The sequence below is a fragment of the Dermochelys coriacea genome, chromosome 4 (assembly GCF_009764565.3).
Source record: "Dermochelys coriacea isolate rDerCor1 chromosome 4, rDerCor1.pri.v4, whole genome shotgun sequence".
Lineage (NCBI taxonomy): Eukaryota > Metazoa > Chordata > Testudines > Dermochelyidae > Dermochelys > Dermochelys coriacea.
The window spans coordinates 83,542,002-83,560,008 of record NC_050071.1 but is presented as its reverse complement, the minus strand read 5'-3'; the positions used below and the strand labels follow the sequence as shown (position 1 = coordinate 83,560,008).

The 18,007-nt window shown below is 45.8% G+C and overlaps 1 protein-coding gene across 2 annotated transcripts in view; it reads right to left on the bottom strand.

The window, feature by feature from the left end:
- Window positions 1-11,426: 11,426 nt before the first annotated feature.
- FAM149A (family with sequence similarity 149 member A) overlaps window positions 11,427-18,007 on the bottom strand; it is a 77,551-nt gene continuing 70,970 nt past the window's right edge. For both annotated transcript variants that reach the window (XM_038401054.2, XM_038401056.2), the window contains exons 9-14: window positions 17,425-17,528; window positions 16,999-17,226; window positions 16,619-16,739; window positions 14,820-14,948; window positions 14,260-14,338; window positions 11,427-12,343 (exon numbers count right to left, since the gene is read on the bottom strand). In XM_038401054.2, the coding sequence (XP_038256982.2) occupies window positions 12,270-12,343; window positions 14,260-14,338; window positions 14,820-14,948; window positions 16,619-16,739; window positions 16,999-17,226; window positions 17,425-17,528 (735 nt within the window). In that variant the 3' untranslated portion in view covers window positions 11,427-12,269. The remainder of the gene's footprint in view (window positions 12,344-14,259; window positions 14,339-14,819; window positions 14,949-16,618; window positions 16,740-16,998; window positions 17,227-17,424; window positions 17,529-18,007) is intronic.

The following is an 18,007-nucleotide window of genomic DNA, read 5'->3' as shown; positions in this document are numbered from 1 at the left end:
CCAGATTGGATCAATAACTCTGTCCTCCTGGACATATAGGTAAGAAGGCCAGGTGAGACCAGAGAGGTTCATCGAGATGTTCCATGCATCACCAGGTCCATAACTTGGGACAATACTGGGTCAACGCGAGTTGCCTTCTTTATCAGAGTAGCAGTGATGGGTGTATTCTCTACGTGTTCAAAGTAGAAGATTTCCTTGTGGGTAGTATCTTGATGTTTGACTGGCAAATGCAACCTTGAGAGACCATCTGCATTGCCGTGCAGAGTGGATTTCCGATATTTGATCTCATGTGTGTGCACTGAAAGTAACAATGCCCAACATTGCATACGACTAGCAGCTAATGGAGGAATGCCTGTGTAGGGTCCAAAAATTGACATCAGAGGTCGATGGTCTGGGCAGAAGTTTACTCTTCTTACAAACAGGTACTGATGAAACTTCTGAATTCCAAAAACGATTGCCAATGCCTCACATTTGATTTGGGCATAGTTAGTTTCTGCTTTGCTTAGAGCGCGTGAAGCAAAAGCAATAGGTCTCTCTTCTCCCGAAGGCATAAGGTGTGACACGACTGCTCCCACTCCATAAGGGGAGGCATTGCAGGCCAATTGTAGGGGTAAGGATGGATCAAAGTGCGTTAGAACTTCAGAATTTAGCAATGCATCCTTAGCTTTGTTAAATGCAACATTACAGTCCACTTCCAGATCTTGTTGTGCCCAATGAGTTTGTGAAGTGGTTTTAGCAGTGTGGCTAACTGTGAAATGAACTTTCCATAATAGTTCAATAGTCCTAGAACCAAGTGCAGCTGGCTAACATTTTGAGGTGGGGGAGCCTCTACAATAGCCTTAACTTTTGCAGGGGCCTTATGAAGACCTGCAGCATCAACAATGTGTCCCAAATATTCAACAGAGGGCTGGAAGAATTCGCACTTGTCTTTGCAGACTCGTAGGCCATACTCTTCCAGTCTTTGTAGGGTAGCCTCTAAATTCCTTAAGTGATCCTCTTCATTCTTTCCAGTGACCAGGATGTCATCCAGATAGCACTGGACTCCTGGCAAGCCACACAAGATCTGGTCCATTTGGAACAGGGCAGGAGCAGGCGTTATTCTGAAGGGTAGGTGACAGTATCGATAAAGCCCCTTATGACTCACAATAGTCAACAGCTCTTGGGACTTTTCATCGACATGCATCTGTAAATAAGTTTGACTCAGATCAATCTTACTGAACTTTTGTCCCCCAGCCAGGCCCACGAAGAGGTCATCAATGTGGGGAAGCGGGTATTGCTCTGCACACAACACCGGGTTGACAGTGACTTTAAAATCACCACAAATCCGGAGAGAGCCATCTTTCTTCACTATTGGAATGATAGGAGTGGCCCATGGGCTATGGGTAACTGGTATTAGGACTCCATTGGTGACCAGACACTCCAGGTCCGCTTCAACTTTCGGCCTGATGGCATATGGCACAGTTCAGGCTTTCGGATATTTTGGTTGACTGTCAGGTTTAATGTTCAATGTCACAGTGATTCCCTTCATACTTCCCAGATCCTCTCCAAAAACAGCAGCATGTTTCGTTAGTATAGTGGTCAGACCAGTTTCTTCTTTAGTCATTCGGTGCACTTCTGCCCAATTCAGCTGAATCTTCCCAAGCCAAGACCTACCCATTAAGGCTGGGTAATTACCTCTCACCACAAACAGTGGCAATTTAGCAGCCTGTCCATTGAGCTCCACTTTACGCACAGCACTGTTCTTTTACCTGGATAGAACAAAACCATTTAGAAAAAACCCCAAATTTTTTCTCTCTACTACTAAGTGATCACAGGAAAAAGCTATCTCAACCCAGAGACTCTCCAAATGGATTGCTGACTGCATACATCTGTTACCAGCTGAGGCAAATACACCCTCCTACATTAATTAGGACACACTCTGCTAGGGCTGTCTCCACCTTCACTGCCTTTCTCCATAATGTCCTGCTTTCTGACATATGCAAGGCAGCTACCTTGGGCAGCACTACACTCTCATGCTCACGGCAGCATCCGAAACCAAGATGGGTAGCGCTGTCTTGTCAACAGCCTTCTTACCTGATCCAAAATCCCAACCATCCTAAGGGATACTGCTTTTCAGTCATCTGAAGTGGAGCACCCCCAAGAGACATCTCTCTCTCGAAGAGGTTATTTACCCTGTGCAGTAACTGATGTTCTTCAAGATGAGTGTCCTTGTGGGTGCTCCACTACCCACCCTCCTCCCCTCTACTTCAGAATCTGGAACGCACTCCATTGTAGAGAAGGAACTGAGGAGCCCGGGCCGTGCACATGCTATTCAAACACTGACAGCTAGTGAGGCAGGCACAGCGCATGCACGGCCCATAGGGGTACTGCTGTAGAAATCTCTGATTGAAGGTACTGGGATGCACCTTGACCTGAAGTGGAGCACCCACAGGACACTCATCTCGAAGAAGATCAGTTACTGCACAGGGTGAGTAACCTCTTCTTCCCACCTAAACATAAAAAGTCAGCAAATTCAGAGTGAGGAGGGGACAAGAAGGGCTTACAAAATGGATGCCTTTAGAGGATGCAAGATGGCCTTAGGATTTTTACCTCTACACTGTGACATGGTAAAAGCCACTCATTTTACAGTGTGGATACAGCTGTTGCCCGGGTCGCCAAACTCACATCCAGAGAGTCGGCCAGCATTATCTCACAATCACCTAGGCCTGTGTCCCCCAACCCTTCTACCCCAAACTTACCACTTGATTCCCAGGAACCGGAAGCACTCTCCTGGTTCAAACACAACTCTGTGAGTTTAACCCTTCCTTTCCATGCCGACTGCTCAACTGTAAACACAGTTAACTTATTATGTGTTAACTAAGTCCGTCACTAAGAAGAAGCCCTACATCAAGCACACTGCTAGCTGACCAGAGGAACACAGCCAGATTCTGGTAAAACTGCAGTGGAAGGAGTGCAAGACATTTGACTTCATCAGAGCACAAGAAATGATCATGGGTACAAAAGCATCTTACCTGGGAGTGTTGGGGAAAAAACAGTTACTCGCCTCTTGTAACTGTTATTCTTCGAGATGTGTTTCTCATATTGATTCCAATTAGATTGTGTATATGTCATGTGCTCAATTGTCAAAGTTTTTCCCCTAGCAGCACCCGTCAGCTCGGCTGTGGAGCCCCCTGGAGTGGCGCCTTCATGGCACTCAATATATGACCCTGCCGACCCGGCACCCCCTCACTTCTTTCTTGCTGGCTACTCCAACAGAGGGGAAGGCGGGTGGGTTTGGAATGGATATGAGCAACACATCTCAAAGAACAACAATTACGAGAGATGAGTAACTGTTTTTTCTTCTTCGAGTGATTGCTCATATCGATTCTAATTACGTGACTCCCAAGCCTTACCTAGGCAGTGGGGTCGGAGTTAAGAGAACGCTGATTGCAGCACCGCTTTGCCGAAAGCCACATCATCTCTGGCGTGCCGGACAATGGCGTAATGAAAGGTGAAGATATACACCAAGGACCAAGTTGCTGCCCTGCAGATTTCTTGGATAAGGACTTGGGTCAAGAATGCCACTGATGAGGCTTGGGCCCTCATGGAGTGTGCTATAAAATCCAGGGCTGGTAGTTTGGCCAGCTCATAGCATGTGCGGATGCAGGACATGATCCAGGAGGATATTCCTCGAGATGAGGCTGGGAGTCATTTCATCCAGTCTGCCAATGCTATGAACAGCTGGTTCGACTTTCTGAATGGCTTAGTGCACTCGATATAGAAAGCTAGTTCTCAGTGAACATCGAGGGAGCGAAGCCGCTGTCCCTGGTTACTGGCATGAGGCTTAGGGTAAAAGACGGATAGGAAAATGTTCTGACTAGTACGACATCACCTTGGGGAAAAAGGCCAGACATGGCCTGAGTTTCACCTTATCCTTATGGAAAACCGTGTAAGGTACATCAGAGGTGAGGGCCTTTAGCTCAGACACCCTCCTCGCAGATGTAATGGCGACCAGGAATGCTATCTTCCAAGACAGGTACAGGAGGGAGCAAGTTGCCAGTGGTTCGAATGGGGGCCCCAGGAGCCTGGAAAGGACCAGGTTAAGGTCCCATGCAGGGACAGGTTGCCAGATCTGGGGATGTAGGCAGTCCAAACCTTTAAGGAAGCGACCAACCATAGGGTTGGCGAAGACAGATTGACCAGACATTCCTGGGTGGAAGGCCGAGATAGCAGCGAGGTGTACTCTTATGGAGGACCCTGCCAGGCCTTGATGTTTCAGGTGTAGGAGGTACTCCAAGATGAGAGGTACTGGAGCCTAGAGAGAGGGTGTGCAATGCTGGTCACACCAACACAAGAATCTCTTTCACTTCGCCAGATATGTGGCTCTAGTAGAGGGCTTCTTGCTGCCAAGGAAGACCTCCCTTACTTGTTCCAAGCATGGAAGTTCCATGGGGTTCAGCCATGAAGCTTCCAAGCCATGGAGGTCAGGATGATGGAGGCGACCGTGGTCCTGAGTGAGTAAGTCGGGGAGGAGAGGGAACGTGACCAGTGCGTCCACTGACAGCTCCAGTAGTGTGGTGTACCAGTGCTGGTGAGGCCATGCTGGAGCTGTCAGAATTATCTTTGCCCCCTCCCTGCAGACCTTGAGCAGGACCTTGTGCAAGAGAGGGAACAGGGGAAAGGCATAGAGCAGGCAACCTCTCCAGGGTAGCAGTAATGCATTCATGAGGGAGCCTGGGCTGTGACCCTGGAAGGAACAGAACATTGGGCACTTCCCGTTGCGTCTGGTGGAAAAACAGGTCAACCTGGGAAAACTCCCAGCTTTGGAAAATGAGGTGTGTGACATCTGGCCAGATGGACCACTCGTGTGTGCGGAAGGACCTGCTGAGGTGCAGGGCCATCCTTAGGCATACACAGCATACGTGGCTGCATAGGGCACCTGAAAATTTGGGGTACCCCTGGGTCTTAATGTCCACCCTCCCTCCTCTTCCTATCTCTGTTCTGACTCCTCCTGCAGGCTCCCACAGCTACCTGCTGCAGCCTGGTGAGTCTTCCAGGGGAGGGGATCTAGTAACTTAAAAGTGAAAAAGCCTTCCAGGCCTGTTAGCACAACACTGAAACTGTTAAAGAGCGATTCAAGTAGTAATGAAGCCATTTAACAGGAATTTGCCAACCCCTAGGTATATACTGTCAGTTTCTGAATTTACTGACAAAAACAGTTGTGTGTTACTGTAATATTTACTCAGAACATGTTAGTCTACAGGACCTTCATTTAAAATTTGCTTTAAAATATTTCATTAGTGTGTTGCTGAAGATTATAAAATCATATCTCTAAAAAATCCTTGCATAGTTTTTTAGATAGATGCACAATCTGAGTATTCATCTTTAGCCTTAAATGCTTGGCTCTTCAGACATATAGTTTTTTAAATAAATCCTTCAAAAGCCCACCCATATCTAAAATACACATTTTAATTTTAATTACATAGTAAAAAAAACTTTCTTCCAAAGTCGTCCTGTTCTTTCTGTCCATCTCTTTCTCCCTTCACACCCCCATTGAAGAGAGCCTTAAAGGAACAACACCCGTTTCCTTCCAGATAGCTGGACAAATAAGTTTCCCTTTCTTCCCTTCTACTTGATGAATTATTTTTTAAGAGAACCCTCTAGCAAAATCAGTATCTTAGTAAGATATAAAATTCTTTGTTATGCCTAAAATCTTTGGAAACATATTTTTTAAAGTTGGTGAAATTTCATAAACAGGTCTATCACACAAAATAAATTAGTGTTCCCTTTTTCTAAAACAATGAACAAACTAAACCTCTGACTGATTAATTTAAAATAATGTCTTTGTTTCAGTGAATTAAATATGTAGTAATCTGGAATGATTACTTTATGAAGGCTTAAGAGTACACTGAAATTATAAAATCACCTTAGAAATACTGAAGAAGAAAACATAAAACAGAAGAGCTGCATCATGTATTCCATAATATTTAATGTTGTATTCAGCTGACTTGCCCTTACTACAAAGTTTTTGCAAATAAACCTCTGACAAACTTCAGGATATATCAAAAAACCTGTGACTGACATTTTTTATTCCCAAATATGGTGCTTTTAATTAGGTACCTTCTTCATGTCCAGTCTTCACCATCTGACATGCAGTGGAAAACATGCTCCATTTTCTTTAGAAAGAAATTGCAGAAGAGTGTTTTTTTCAAATGTCATTTGCTTCATTTCGGTTCAGGGATTTGGCGGGAGTGGGGGCGGGGCCTGGATCAGAGTAGGGGTGGAGTATGGGCGGAGCCACAGACAGAAGAGGTGGGCTGGGGAGCTAGTCTCCCCAAGCGGCAGCTTCACCCATCGCCCATGACAGCAGGTAAGAGTGGGTTGGATCCCGCACACCCAGTGTGCACTGGAGACTCCTTAGGCAGGGGCCATATTTACAGAGCCAAACATATTGGTGCCACACATTCTGCATGAGGGAGAGGGTATGTGGGTCGCTGCGGGGAACTGTGATTCTCCACCGCCATGAGGCAGGCCGGGCGACTCAGTATCCTTTGCTGCCTTGTCGCCCCTGCCCCGGGCTGTGAGCCTAGACTGCCGTCGGGCACAAGTTTAATAATACTGCGTAGGGCCCCATAAATCTTAAGGATGGCCCTGCTGAGGCAGTCAGCGAGCGTGTTCTGAACTCCTGGTAGAAAGGATGCTTCCAGATGAATGGAGTGGGCTATGCAGAACTCCCACAGTCAGAGGACCTCCTGGCATAGGTGAGAAGTACGGGCTCCCCCTTGCTTGTTCATGCAAAACATAGCAGTGGTGTTGTCCATTAGGACTGCTATGCACTGGCCTTGCAGTCGGGCCTAAAAGGCCTGGCAAGCGAGGCGCACCACCCCAGCTCCTTGATGTTAATATTTAGGGAGAGCTCATCCTGCAACCACAAGCCTTGTGTCTGGAGATGCCCCAGATGTGCGCCCCCCCCCCATCCCAGAGCCGACGCATCCATAACCAGGGACAAGGAAGGTTGAGGGTTGTGGAAGGGTACTCCTCCCCACACCGCTTGGGGATCAAGCCACCAGCGAGGAGACATGAGGACCTGCCCTGGCACCGTGACCAATGAATTCAAGCTGTTGCGCCCCAGGCGGTAGGCCAAGGTGAGCCATGTCTGCAACAGTCTGAGCCAGAGCCTAGCGTGCCGGGTCACGTAAGTGAAAGAAGCCATTGGCCAAGGAGACTCAGGCATCTGCTTGCTGTTGTGGTTGAGAATTGCTGGAGGTTTTGAATTATGTCTGTGATGGCTCAAAATCGGGACTCCAGCAGAAGGGCTTGCGCCTGAACCAAAGTCTAACACTGCCACAATGAATTCTATTCTCTGGGTCTGTTCCAAGGTCGACTTCCCCAAGTTGAGGAGACCAAGCTACTCAAACATGCAACTGACGAAATGGATTTGGGACTGCACCTGTGCCCTGGTGCGGCCCCTGAGCAGCCAGTCGTTGAGATAGGGGTATACTTGCACCTGCTGGCAATGGAAGAAAGCAGTCACAACTGACACGCACTTGGTGACCACTCGGGAGGCTGTTGAGAGGCTGAATGGTAGGGCAGTGAACTGGTAATGCTTGTGGTTGACCATAAAGTATAGGAAGTGCCTGTGTGCTGGACAAATCGCTATGTGGAAGCATGCACTCTTCATGTTGAGGGCGTCATACCAGTTTCCCAGATGCAGAGGAGGGATAATAGTGTCCAGAGAGACCATGTGGAACATCAACTTTACCATTAATTTGTTAAGTCCGCACAGGTTTAGAATAGGTCTGAGATCCCCCTTGGCCTTGGGGATTAGGAAGTATTGGGAGTAGAATCCCTTGCCCCTTAGCTCCTGAGGAAGCTCCTCCACCGCTCCTATGGCGAGGAGCACCTGCACCTCCTGGATAAGGAGTTGCTCATGAGAGGGGTCCCTGAAGAGGGACAGAGAAAGGGGATGGGAAGGAGGGTAGGAGCAGAACTGGAGTATTCCCCTTCCACCGGACCCAGCAGTCCAAGGTTATTTGGGACCAAGCATGGTAGAAGTGGGACAAACAATTCAAAAAGGGCAGGGAAGGATCCGGGAATGAGTCTGGTGCACTGTCCTCGGGTGCCCCTTCAAAAGGCTTGCTTAGAACTCAACGATGGTTTGGTCGGGCCCTGGCCTTTTCCGGAAGGGGGTGGGGGTTTGGAAGGCTTCCTTCTGCCATTCTTGCCCCTTCTTCCATAAAATTCCTACCTCAGTCGAGGAGGGTAGGAGAGCTGCTGCTTCTGTTGTGGCTTAAAATGCTTACATTCGGTTGTCAGGGCATACCCCAGGATTTCATAGTAACCCTTGAGTCTTTGAGGCTATGCAACTGAAAGTCAATCTGCTCCGCGAACAGGCCTGCCCCATCAAAAGGCAGGTGTCTCATTGTCTGTTGAACCTCACGCAGTAGGCCTGAGGCTTGCACCCATGAGGTGCACCTCATGGCGATACTGGAGGACAAGGTGTGCGCCACCGAGTCCGCAACATCCAGTGAGGCCTGTAAAGAGGTCTGTGCCACCACCTTGCCTTCCTCTACTATGACTCCAAACTCCTCCCTGGACTCAGTTGGCACAAGCACCTTGAACTTGAGCATTGAGTTCCAGGAGTTGAAGTTATAGTGGCTCAGAATTGCCTGCTGGTTGGCAATCCTGAGCTAGAGCCCCACACTGTGGAGTACACTTTACATCCGAACAAGTCCAGTCATTTGGCTTCTTTGGACTTAGGCGGGGCAGCAAGCCCCAGTGCTCCTCTCTCTCTCATTTATAGCCGCAACCACCAATGAACAGGGCTGCGGGTGCATAAAGAGGTATTCATACCCCTTTGAAGGCATGAAGTACTTCTTCTCAATGCCCTTAGAGGTGGGAGGGATGGAGGCTAGGGTCTGACAGATGGTCTTGGCATTGGTCTGTATAGGTTTGATGAGGGGCAGAGCTACCCTCAAAGGACCCTGTGGGGCCAAAATGTCGACCACTGGGCCTTCAGACTCATGTTGTGTGCCACCCTGCACAAGAGGTCATGGTGGGCATGACTATAGGAGGTGGTCCGGCGATGGAAGTGCCTGCAACGGCCTCATCTGGGGAGGACGACGAAGAGGCTAATGGGGGGAACCAGGTCCTCCTGTCCCTCCTGCTCATCAGGAGCCTGACGACCTGTCTCGCTGGTTATACCAGGCTCAGGAAGCAAAGTTGGAGATGGTTCTGAGGGGGGGCGGGGACACGGCGCCTTCTTAGCACCCCTGGGGTGGCGCGACTGGCTGAGGCTTCTGGCATCCTAGGTTAAGAGGTGGCCAATCAGAAGCCTTTAGACTGGGCACCCTGGGCCTAGTGGTATGCCCAGAGGGTCAAGAATGGCCACGGTGCTTGTCCCTGCCACTGTGCAGGCCATGGCCCTGCCCCCACCACAGAGCATCCATAGCCTGACCGGTGACCCGCCCTGAGCACCTAGATCCCGAGTCAGAGGACTAGAATCAGGACCATGAGGGCCAGGGCGGTGCTGAGCGAAGCTGATCCGGCAAACAGCGCTGCGCTGAGGAGTGGTGCTGTGACCTGGAACGATGCCATAATCTGGAGCAGTACTGGAATCTGGAGCTATGCGGAGTCACTGAGCAGTGTTGGGACTGGTACCGGGTCCAGGACCTGCTGCGTGATGGGGACCGACATGTGGATCAGCGTTGCGATGGTGAGCGCTGGCGCAACCTGGTGCGGTGCCGCGAGTCCGACGGTTCCGTGATTCTCTCAGTGGTACGAGTGTTGGATCATCGCTGGTTTGCCTCGAGACAGTGCCATACGATGTGGTACCAGAGGTTTGGCGTAAATCATAGGTGACTTCAACGCTGTCATGGCGATGAGGTTCCTTGCAGCAGCAAAGGTGTCTGGGGTGGATGGCAGCTCCACTTCCTCGATGATGTAGGCTGGGAAATCCAATGGCACCAGACTCAACGGTCCGCCTTGCGGGGCCGAAGTCAATGGTGCCATCTGTGCAGGCTTCAGCATTGGATGCTCCTCACAAGGATGCGCCCCATTGGCCAGCTCTAGAGGGGTGGACCTCTGGGATGAAGAACTGCTCCTCCCTTGCTTCCGGTGCTGCTTCTGCACTGGGGAGTGGGAGCGGTGCCGGGTCGATCTTGCTGGTTTCGGCACCGGGGAGCAGCGGTGCTGCAGGTCTCTACTAGAGTCCATCCGCGGTGCCACTTCCACCACTGTCGCCAGGGCGCTACGCACCAAAGAACTTGGTACCAGGTCCTGCCGCACCGAGAGAGGCTGAGGTTTAAGTGTCACCTCCATAAGGAGCTGCTTAAGGCATCTTTTTTGGTTCTGGGGTGAAACCCTTTACAAATCCTGCACTAATCGGCTTGGTGATCCTTCCCCAGACACTTCAGACAAACGTCATGGGGGTCGCACATTGGCATGGGCTTGGAGCAGGACTTGCAGGGCTCGAACGCCTGGGACTTGCACATAAAAGCCCTCCCAAGAAAAAGCAGTTGGGATAGAGGGTAAACCCCCCAGCCCAACTGCTAAGAACTAATACTAACTAAAAATTCAACTAACTAAAATATTTAAAGAACAGAGACAAAATAAAGAGGCTGGGGAAACGTGATAGAACTTGCTGAGCAATACGTCACAGTTCCAACGACTGTCACTGGCAGTAAGAAGGAACTGGTCAGCAGGGTCATATTTTGAATGCCATGCAGGCGCCACTCCAGGGGGCTCCACAGCCGACCCAACGGGTGCTGCTAGGGGAAAAACTTTCCAACGACTGCACGTGGCACACGCACACCTAATTGGAATCGATATGAGCAATCATTCGAAGAACCACCACTGGCATGTGATCAATACTGGGAGCATGATAAGCACCTGAAGACCACTTACTGCCAAAGCAGGGGTGATAACCACACCTCAGAGCACTCCCAATCAGCATCGACCTGCTTCTTCTACAAGCAATCAGATTGGGTGCTGGGAACTGTGCCAAACAAAGAACCCACAGTGCTGCATGACCATTTCCTGAGCAGGCACGGCTGACAAGAATTATGTTGTCCAATGAACAGGGGACAGGACTGGGACTCAGGAGACCTGGATTCTATTCTCAGCTCTGCTACTCACCTGCTGGGTGATTTGGAAAAGTCACTAAATTTCTCTGTGCCCCTCCAATTTTTAGTCTATCTTGTCTATTTAGACTGTTGGCTCTCTGGGGCAGGGATTGTCACCTATTGTATATATGTAGAGGGCTAACACGTTGGAGCCCTGATCTTGGCAATGCCCTCTAGGCACTACTGCACTACACAAAATGAACAACAAATATTTTTAAGTTACTTTTTGTTTTTTTGTATGGTCTAAACAGATGCAAGGAGTATGAAATGCTGCCTCTATTCATTAAGTAAATATTTTAATGTTAAAACAAATCTGCTGTAGGATTAGATACAGGAATTTTTATTAGTTTTCACATTAGTATGTGTCATTAAAAAACTTCAACAACAACTGGTTTGGGTAAGTGAGACCTGTCTTATTCACAGGTCAGCAAGCATGTTCAAATCTTGAGAACGTAATGAATAATTCAGCCTGACAAGACAACTGTTGTTTCCTGAGAACAATTCCATTTGAGCTACAGAACACTTAACATTCTGAACAGCTTAATTACTAATAATGAATGAAATACAGCTCTCTAATCACTGTTCAGATGAAGATAAATTAAACAAGGAAGAAAGGCTATGGACAGGCAATTTTTACAGAGAGGAACAGTCTGAGACTAGAAAAGAGAAAGGGCATAATAAACACGGGGTACTACAAACTCTTATTTAAAAAGACATTAACTTTGTACATAATCAGTGCAAGGACAGTACAAAATGCCTGTAATATTGGAAAGGGGAAGGGGAATATAGCTACAGGGACTTAAGCAGGTTGTGACTTGCTTCTGCCAACAGAGAAGCAGAACTATGAAGTTGCTTCCCAAATGAAGGGCTAAGTCAGTGTATGTGTGTGAAAGAGACAGTGGCCTCATCTTTACCCTGGAAAGACACCAAATTCCTACAGTCTAGATTTAATCCATTGCTTTTCTTTTCTTTTTCTTTCATTTTGCTCCAGTCTCTGCTGATGCTACTTTTGAACAAGGCCATCCACATATGCCCAGGATTGGAAGACGAAGCAGCATACAGTATGCTGCAATACTCTTTCTTTATTCCTTGTGACAATAGCTAGTAGGCCAAGCAGTATAGTCCTCCAATTAGTGCCATGGATTTTCTGTCTCTTTCCAAGTTGTATTAAGAGGCTACTTGAAATCTCTTCCTGGAAGTGGATGGATTTCTTTGAAAGGATTTGGAGTAATGTTGTGAACCTGAAAATAAAAAACATTATTTAGTAAGTGTACTATAACCAAAAGTCACACCAACCCTGTATTTGGGTTGTTTCTGTAGGCCTCCTTTAGAAGAACATTTATTAGCTTGATTGTAATTCTCACACATCACCTTTTTTATCCAAGTAGTTTTTTTTGGTTTGTATTAGTTTCTCTACACAATGCTTTAACTAAAGAATTATACAAAACTCAGGAAAACCTACAATTCTTAAAAATGAGAATGGACACACAATGTGTGGAATGGTAGACTTTCATTGGCTGAATGGAACCTAACATAAGAAGTACTGCTTTATCCCAGAAGTTAGAGAGCCCCATATGAAGATTCATTTTAACACTGAATCCAATATCCAGTACCTGCTTGTTTTGCTGGTACAGCAAAGGAAAGACCTTAGCTGAAATCCAACAATGATTTAATTTAAGATTTGATTTAAAGAACATTATAAACAAAAAATTTCCATTTTCTTTTTTACATTAAAATTACTTGTTTATGTTCAATATGCTAATAATGAATAAGGGACTTGTACACTTTGTAGCTCATGTAAGCCAATCTTATCGCACCCATCAGGGGCTCCTTGCATCCCTCCATTTCCCCCCACCTCCAGCTTCTCATTTGTCACCATACCATCCTCCTCTTTTTCAGGGACTCCCTGCAACTCCCCCCAATCTTCTCGCTGCCAGGAGTTTTGTGCCCCCAATTTCCCCCTCCTCTCATGTAAAGGCTACCCCTTTCTACCCCCAATTCTAATGGCTCTGTGTCTCCCCATTCCCACGTCATCCCATGCACTCCTCCCCTATCTCCCTATGCCAAAAGGTCTGTCTCCCTCCTCCCACCATGCAAGGGACTCCCAAATATCCCCCCACACCAGGGTCCTCCCACTCTCCCCATCCCCCTTGGCAGGGACTCTGCTTGCAAACCTTTCACCTATTCCCCCTATACCACCCATACCAATTGCCATCCATTCCCTCTCTTGCCCTATACCAGTGTCCCACATTCTCCCCTGAGTGGCAAGGGCCCTGTGTGTACACCCACATTTCCCACCTCAGTATTATGTCATTCACGTGTCAATGTGTCAAACTCTCTTGGGAGGATGAGCAGGAGTACTGTGATGCTGGAAGGTACCAATGGGTGCCATCAACCAGATGTTTGATCTACAGACAACTGCAGAGATGCTTGAAGCTATGTCTGTGCTAGACAGATGGCAGTGCCCCCACTTCCTCCCTTTCAATGTTCTGATTTGCCCCCCACAAAAAAACAATAGGGTTCTAGCCACTGATGCCTCGAAGGGACTCTGATATTTTGGAATTGATTAGATGCAATGTTCAAAAGTTTTCGCATTACATAGACAGACAGACAAACAGAGAAATGCTATCAAGTTGGGTGTAAAGCTTTTGCAACCTCAGCCAATGAAAAAGCATAATTCTATGGAGTATGTTTAGACATTTTATAATCTAGTGTGGAATGTCATGTGCAATACACATCTATGAATAAGTGTCTGGAAAAAAACTATAAACAACCACCACCACCGCTGCCATTTATATAGAACCTACGAGGGGGTTGCATACTTTATAGCTTTTGTAGGCCGAGCTTATTGTACACACCAGGGGCTCCTTGCACACCTCCACCCCGCCGCAAAAGCTCCCTGCATCCTGCCCTCCCATTCCCCTCTATTTCAGGAACTCATCCAATCTCCTCCCTGCCAGGGGTTCCGTGTGTCCCCCCATTCCCCTCTCCACCCATACCAGGGTCCCCATTATCCCCACCATTCCCACCTCTTCCATGCCCTCCTTTCTCCTCTTCCTCCCATGTCAGAGGCTCTGTGTGCTCCCTCACACAAGGTTCTCCCAATTTCCCCCTCATCAGGTGATCTTTTTTAAATTAATCTTTTGGTTTTGCTTACCTGTTAAAAAGCCTTGACCTGTCCATGTATGGTTAGCAAAATCCATGGGCGTCAATGACCTTTTATGAGGGGTATCTGACTGTAAAAAGAGGGGAAATATTTTTGTTCATTATGGTCCGCTCACAGATTAAGGATTTGATTGTGACTTTCACACCACAGCCCAGCACAGAGGGCAGTGGTGGAACTGCACTGCTCTAGAAGGAGTATAAGAGAAATTGTGCCTCCACAGGCATCTTTCTTGCAAACGGAGGTGGTGCAATCTGCTTCATTCATTAGGATGCAGCGGATCTCTCTTCCCAGCATACTAACCCCACTCTTCAGACCAGTGTAGATGGGGTGCAGGAATGTGGTCCCCCCCTTTTAGACATCCTGCTCTCTGGAGGGAGTAGGAGTAAACAGCCCCTTCACTCCTGAGATCACAATGTCTGCTACTGTGGGAGGCTGTTTTGCAGTCAGACAAAGATGGTGGTGGTGCTGGGGAGGCAGGTTTTCTGCATCTCTCTCTGTCCCACCCTTCCATAGATGTCTGGCCCAACATCTTTAATCACACAAAAACCCACCCTGAATGTGTTAGTTGTGTTGGGTCTTGAAAACTGATCAATAATGACAGTTTGTTCTCTAAGTGGTCGTCGCTCTGTACTGTCAGGTACTGCACTTGACACTCTACTATGAGGATATCGCCCTCTAAGCTGAAAGAGAAAAAAAAATTGAGCATTGAAATAAATGCAAATATTGGCATGGCTAAAATAAGAATCCTTTTGACCTTTGCTTAAATTAAAAGAAAAAAAAAAAAAGCAAAGAGCTAATTCTCCATTAAGTAAAAGGCTTGAGTTAAGAGTTTTTAAAATAACTAGGCTGGGCTTTTCAAGTGGATTTCAAGTGTCTAAAAATTAAAACAACATGTAATGCATCCGATGAAGTGAGCTGTAGCTCACGAAAGCTTATGCTCTAATAAATTTGTTAGTCTCTAAGGTGCCACAAGTACTCCTTTTCTTTTCATGTTTTTTAGAGAGAGAGGGTAGGAGAGGGGTAAGTGTAATTGCGAGAGGTTCTATTTAAGACTAAGAATGATAGCTGTGTTAACAGCACGTGTCTATGTCTCATGTTCTACATAATTTGAGAGGGTTATGCTAGATCCTATTGTGCCTATTATAAAAGACGGCTAGGAGAGTCTCCCACATCCCAGGTGAGTCCTCTAACCATTGAGTTTTTAGTAGAAGGAGTGGGAGTGCGGGACCACCACCACTACTGTTTTTCATGAGAAAGGACTGAGTTGGCTAAAATGCCTAATTCTAGGAAAGAGTTTACAGGTAGGAATCCTGAGCAGAGGGAAGCACCTCCCTCCCAGCAGAGAGTTAGGCACCTAACATCCTTTGAGGGGCAAGGCTTAGACCTCACCCCTCTCCTCAACATCTCTACTGACTAGATTAGGAAGCTCCTGCTCAGTTTGCTGACTTCTGTAAATCCCTTTTTAGGCATCTAACTCGATCCATGCATTGTATAGGGAGTCTGGGCACCTAATTTCGGGCTGCAGTTTCCACTAGGCGATAGGATGCTTAAGTGCTAGGCGCTGCTGCCTCACAATCTTTAACTTATCTATCCTTAGAACTCCCCTGTGAAATATAGCAGTGCTATTATGTCCATTTTAGAGATGAGGAAGTGAGGCACAGTAAAGCAAGTGACATGCTCACAGTCACACAGGGTATCTTTGCCAGAGTAGGGACTTGAACCAGGGTCTTCTGAGTCCTAGGATAATGCCCCAACCACTACACCATTTCATAAAGGAGCATTAGAACATACAAAACCATAAAGGTTATGGGTTTCTTCATGTATATCCATATTTATAATTTTAAAAATATTGGGAAATATATTATTCAAACTGAAATAATTTCAAAATTCTAATTTATTTTTCATCATTTTTCTCTTTTCTTGTACTTCATGCTTCTTGGACAATGAAAATGGATCAGTTTCACTTTTATTTATATTCACTTTTAGTCAATTTCAATTTCTACTTCTCATGCACTGGCACAATGCAACAAAACACTGCAAGGCAATATATAAATCTAAAACACAGATACATTTATATCTGCTCTTTTGAAATTCAAGAAAAATTATTTAATTTTAGAAAAGTATTTTTAAAATAACCTACATTTGGGGGCTAAAATATCTCCTAATGTCCCTTCAAAATGTAACTATAAATTCTCACATATGTTAAGGTCTTGTATCTCAATAAAATATGATTGAATACAATTCTCCCCAAAGTATTAATTTCAACCAGTGATACAAAGTGGGTTTGGGGAATTTTTTTTTGTTCAAGTTACTGATGTCCTTTAACATTATTAACAAGTACACATCTTACAAAGCCTTGCCGTGATCCAGGTACTGAAAGATACTGTTCAACAGTCTCCGTGTTTATTGGCGGTAACTTGTTCCGGGCTGTATGTACAAGTGGAGAGGACAAGCGATCTAAACCAGTATACCTGTAGGATTCAGATTAAACAGATTTCAGATCCATCTAATACACCGGGGACAACATTTCTTAATACATTTAAGTTACTGTAAATAGCAGAACACTTAATGCAGCAGCAGCTCTCAAAACATGCTTTATGTATGCTTCATTTTTCTGTATGAAGTGTGGAATCTTTCAGCAGTCTTTTACAATACTTCACTAAACCCTGTAACAATGAATGCTCTTGTTCAAGTTCAGCAAGGAAGAAGAAAGTGAAACTAAAAACTCACAGTTTAGTGCCCCTAAGGACTTCATCACTGTACACATTAGGAGTCTTTGAGCATAGTGGGTCTGAAGTGAGAGATGGTAGCCTACGATGGGTTGGCATTTTCCTAGAAGATGCCAGCAGTACTCGAGATGATGAGAGAATACTGTTATCAGTAGTTCGCCCCCGCCGATTCCGCACAGAGTTGAGAACACTGGAGCCTATGCTATGTTGTTTGTCTTCTTGTTCATTCCTACAGAGAAAACAAAATGCACACTTTTTAGAAGAATATAATTGTTACTTTTATAAATTAAAACTCAATCATATCTATTACTGACAGAAAGATGTCCGCATTTTTAATTACATTTTTGAAATCTCAAAGCATATTTTATATGGCCAAAATGACAAAGTACAGCATAAAAAAGTGTACTATTTTCATAGCAATATTTACTGTATCTTGTCTGCCAAGCTTGCATGCCTCTGTTGGAGTGGTTTAGCTTGAATTGTCATGACGCCATTCAAGTCACTATTGAAATTGCTGGAGAAACGATGAACCTATAGAGAGCAAAAAAATAAATGCATTTAACTTTTCAGTCTCATTACCTTCTATGGAGAAAGGCTTCAAAACCCCCCAAAACCCACATAGGTCAAAAAATGCTTTAAAAAAGTATGCAAGAGAAATCCCACTTCAGAACATAATGGAAAATGTCTCCCATATACAAGATAAAATGTTAACAAATAAGGGTTAATACTCCACAAAACAAAGCTTGAAAACCAAGACTAACAATACATATTACAAGAAAGAATTCTTGAATATTATCACTGCAAACATAAGTAATATGTATCCCATTATTTATTGCTATTATAGGCAGACATGGCAGCAATGACTATAATTAAGGTTGCTTTTCCATTCTATTGTAAGTAATTGAAAACAGAGCCCTATAACTTTTCCTAAAGCTTTTTCTTCAGGCTAAAATTTTTCTTATTACGTGTCCAATTCAGGATTCTATATATAATTTATATATATAATTTAT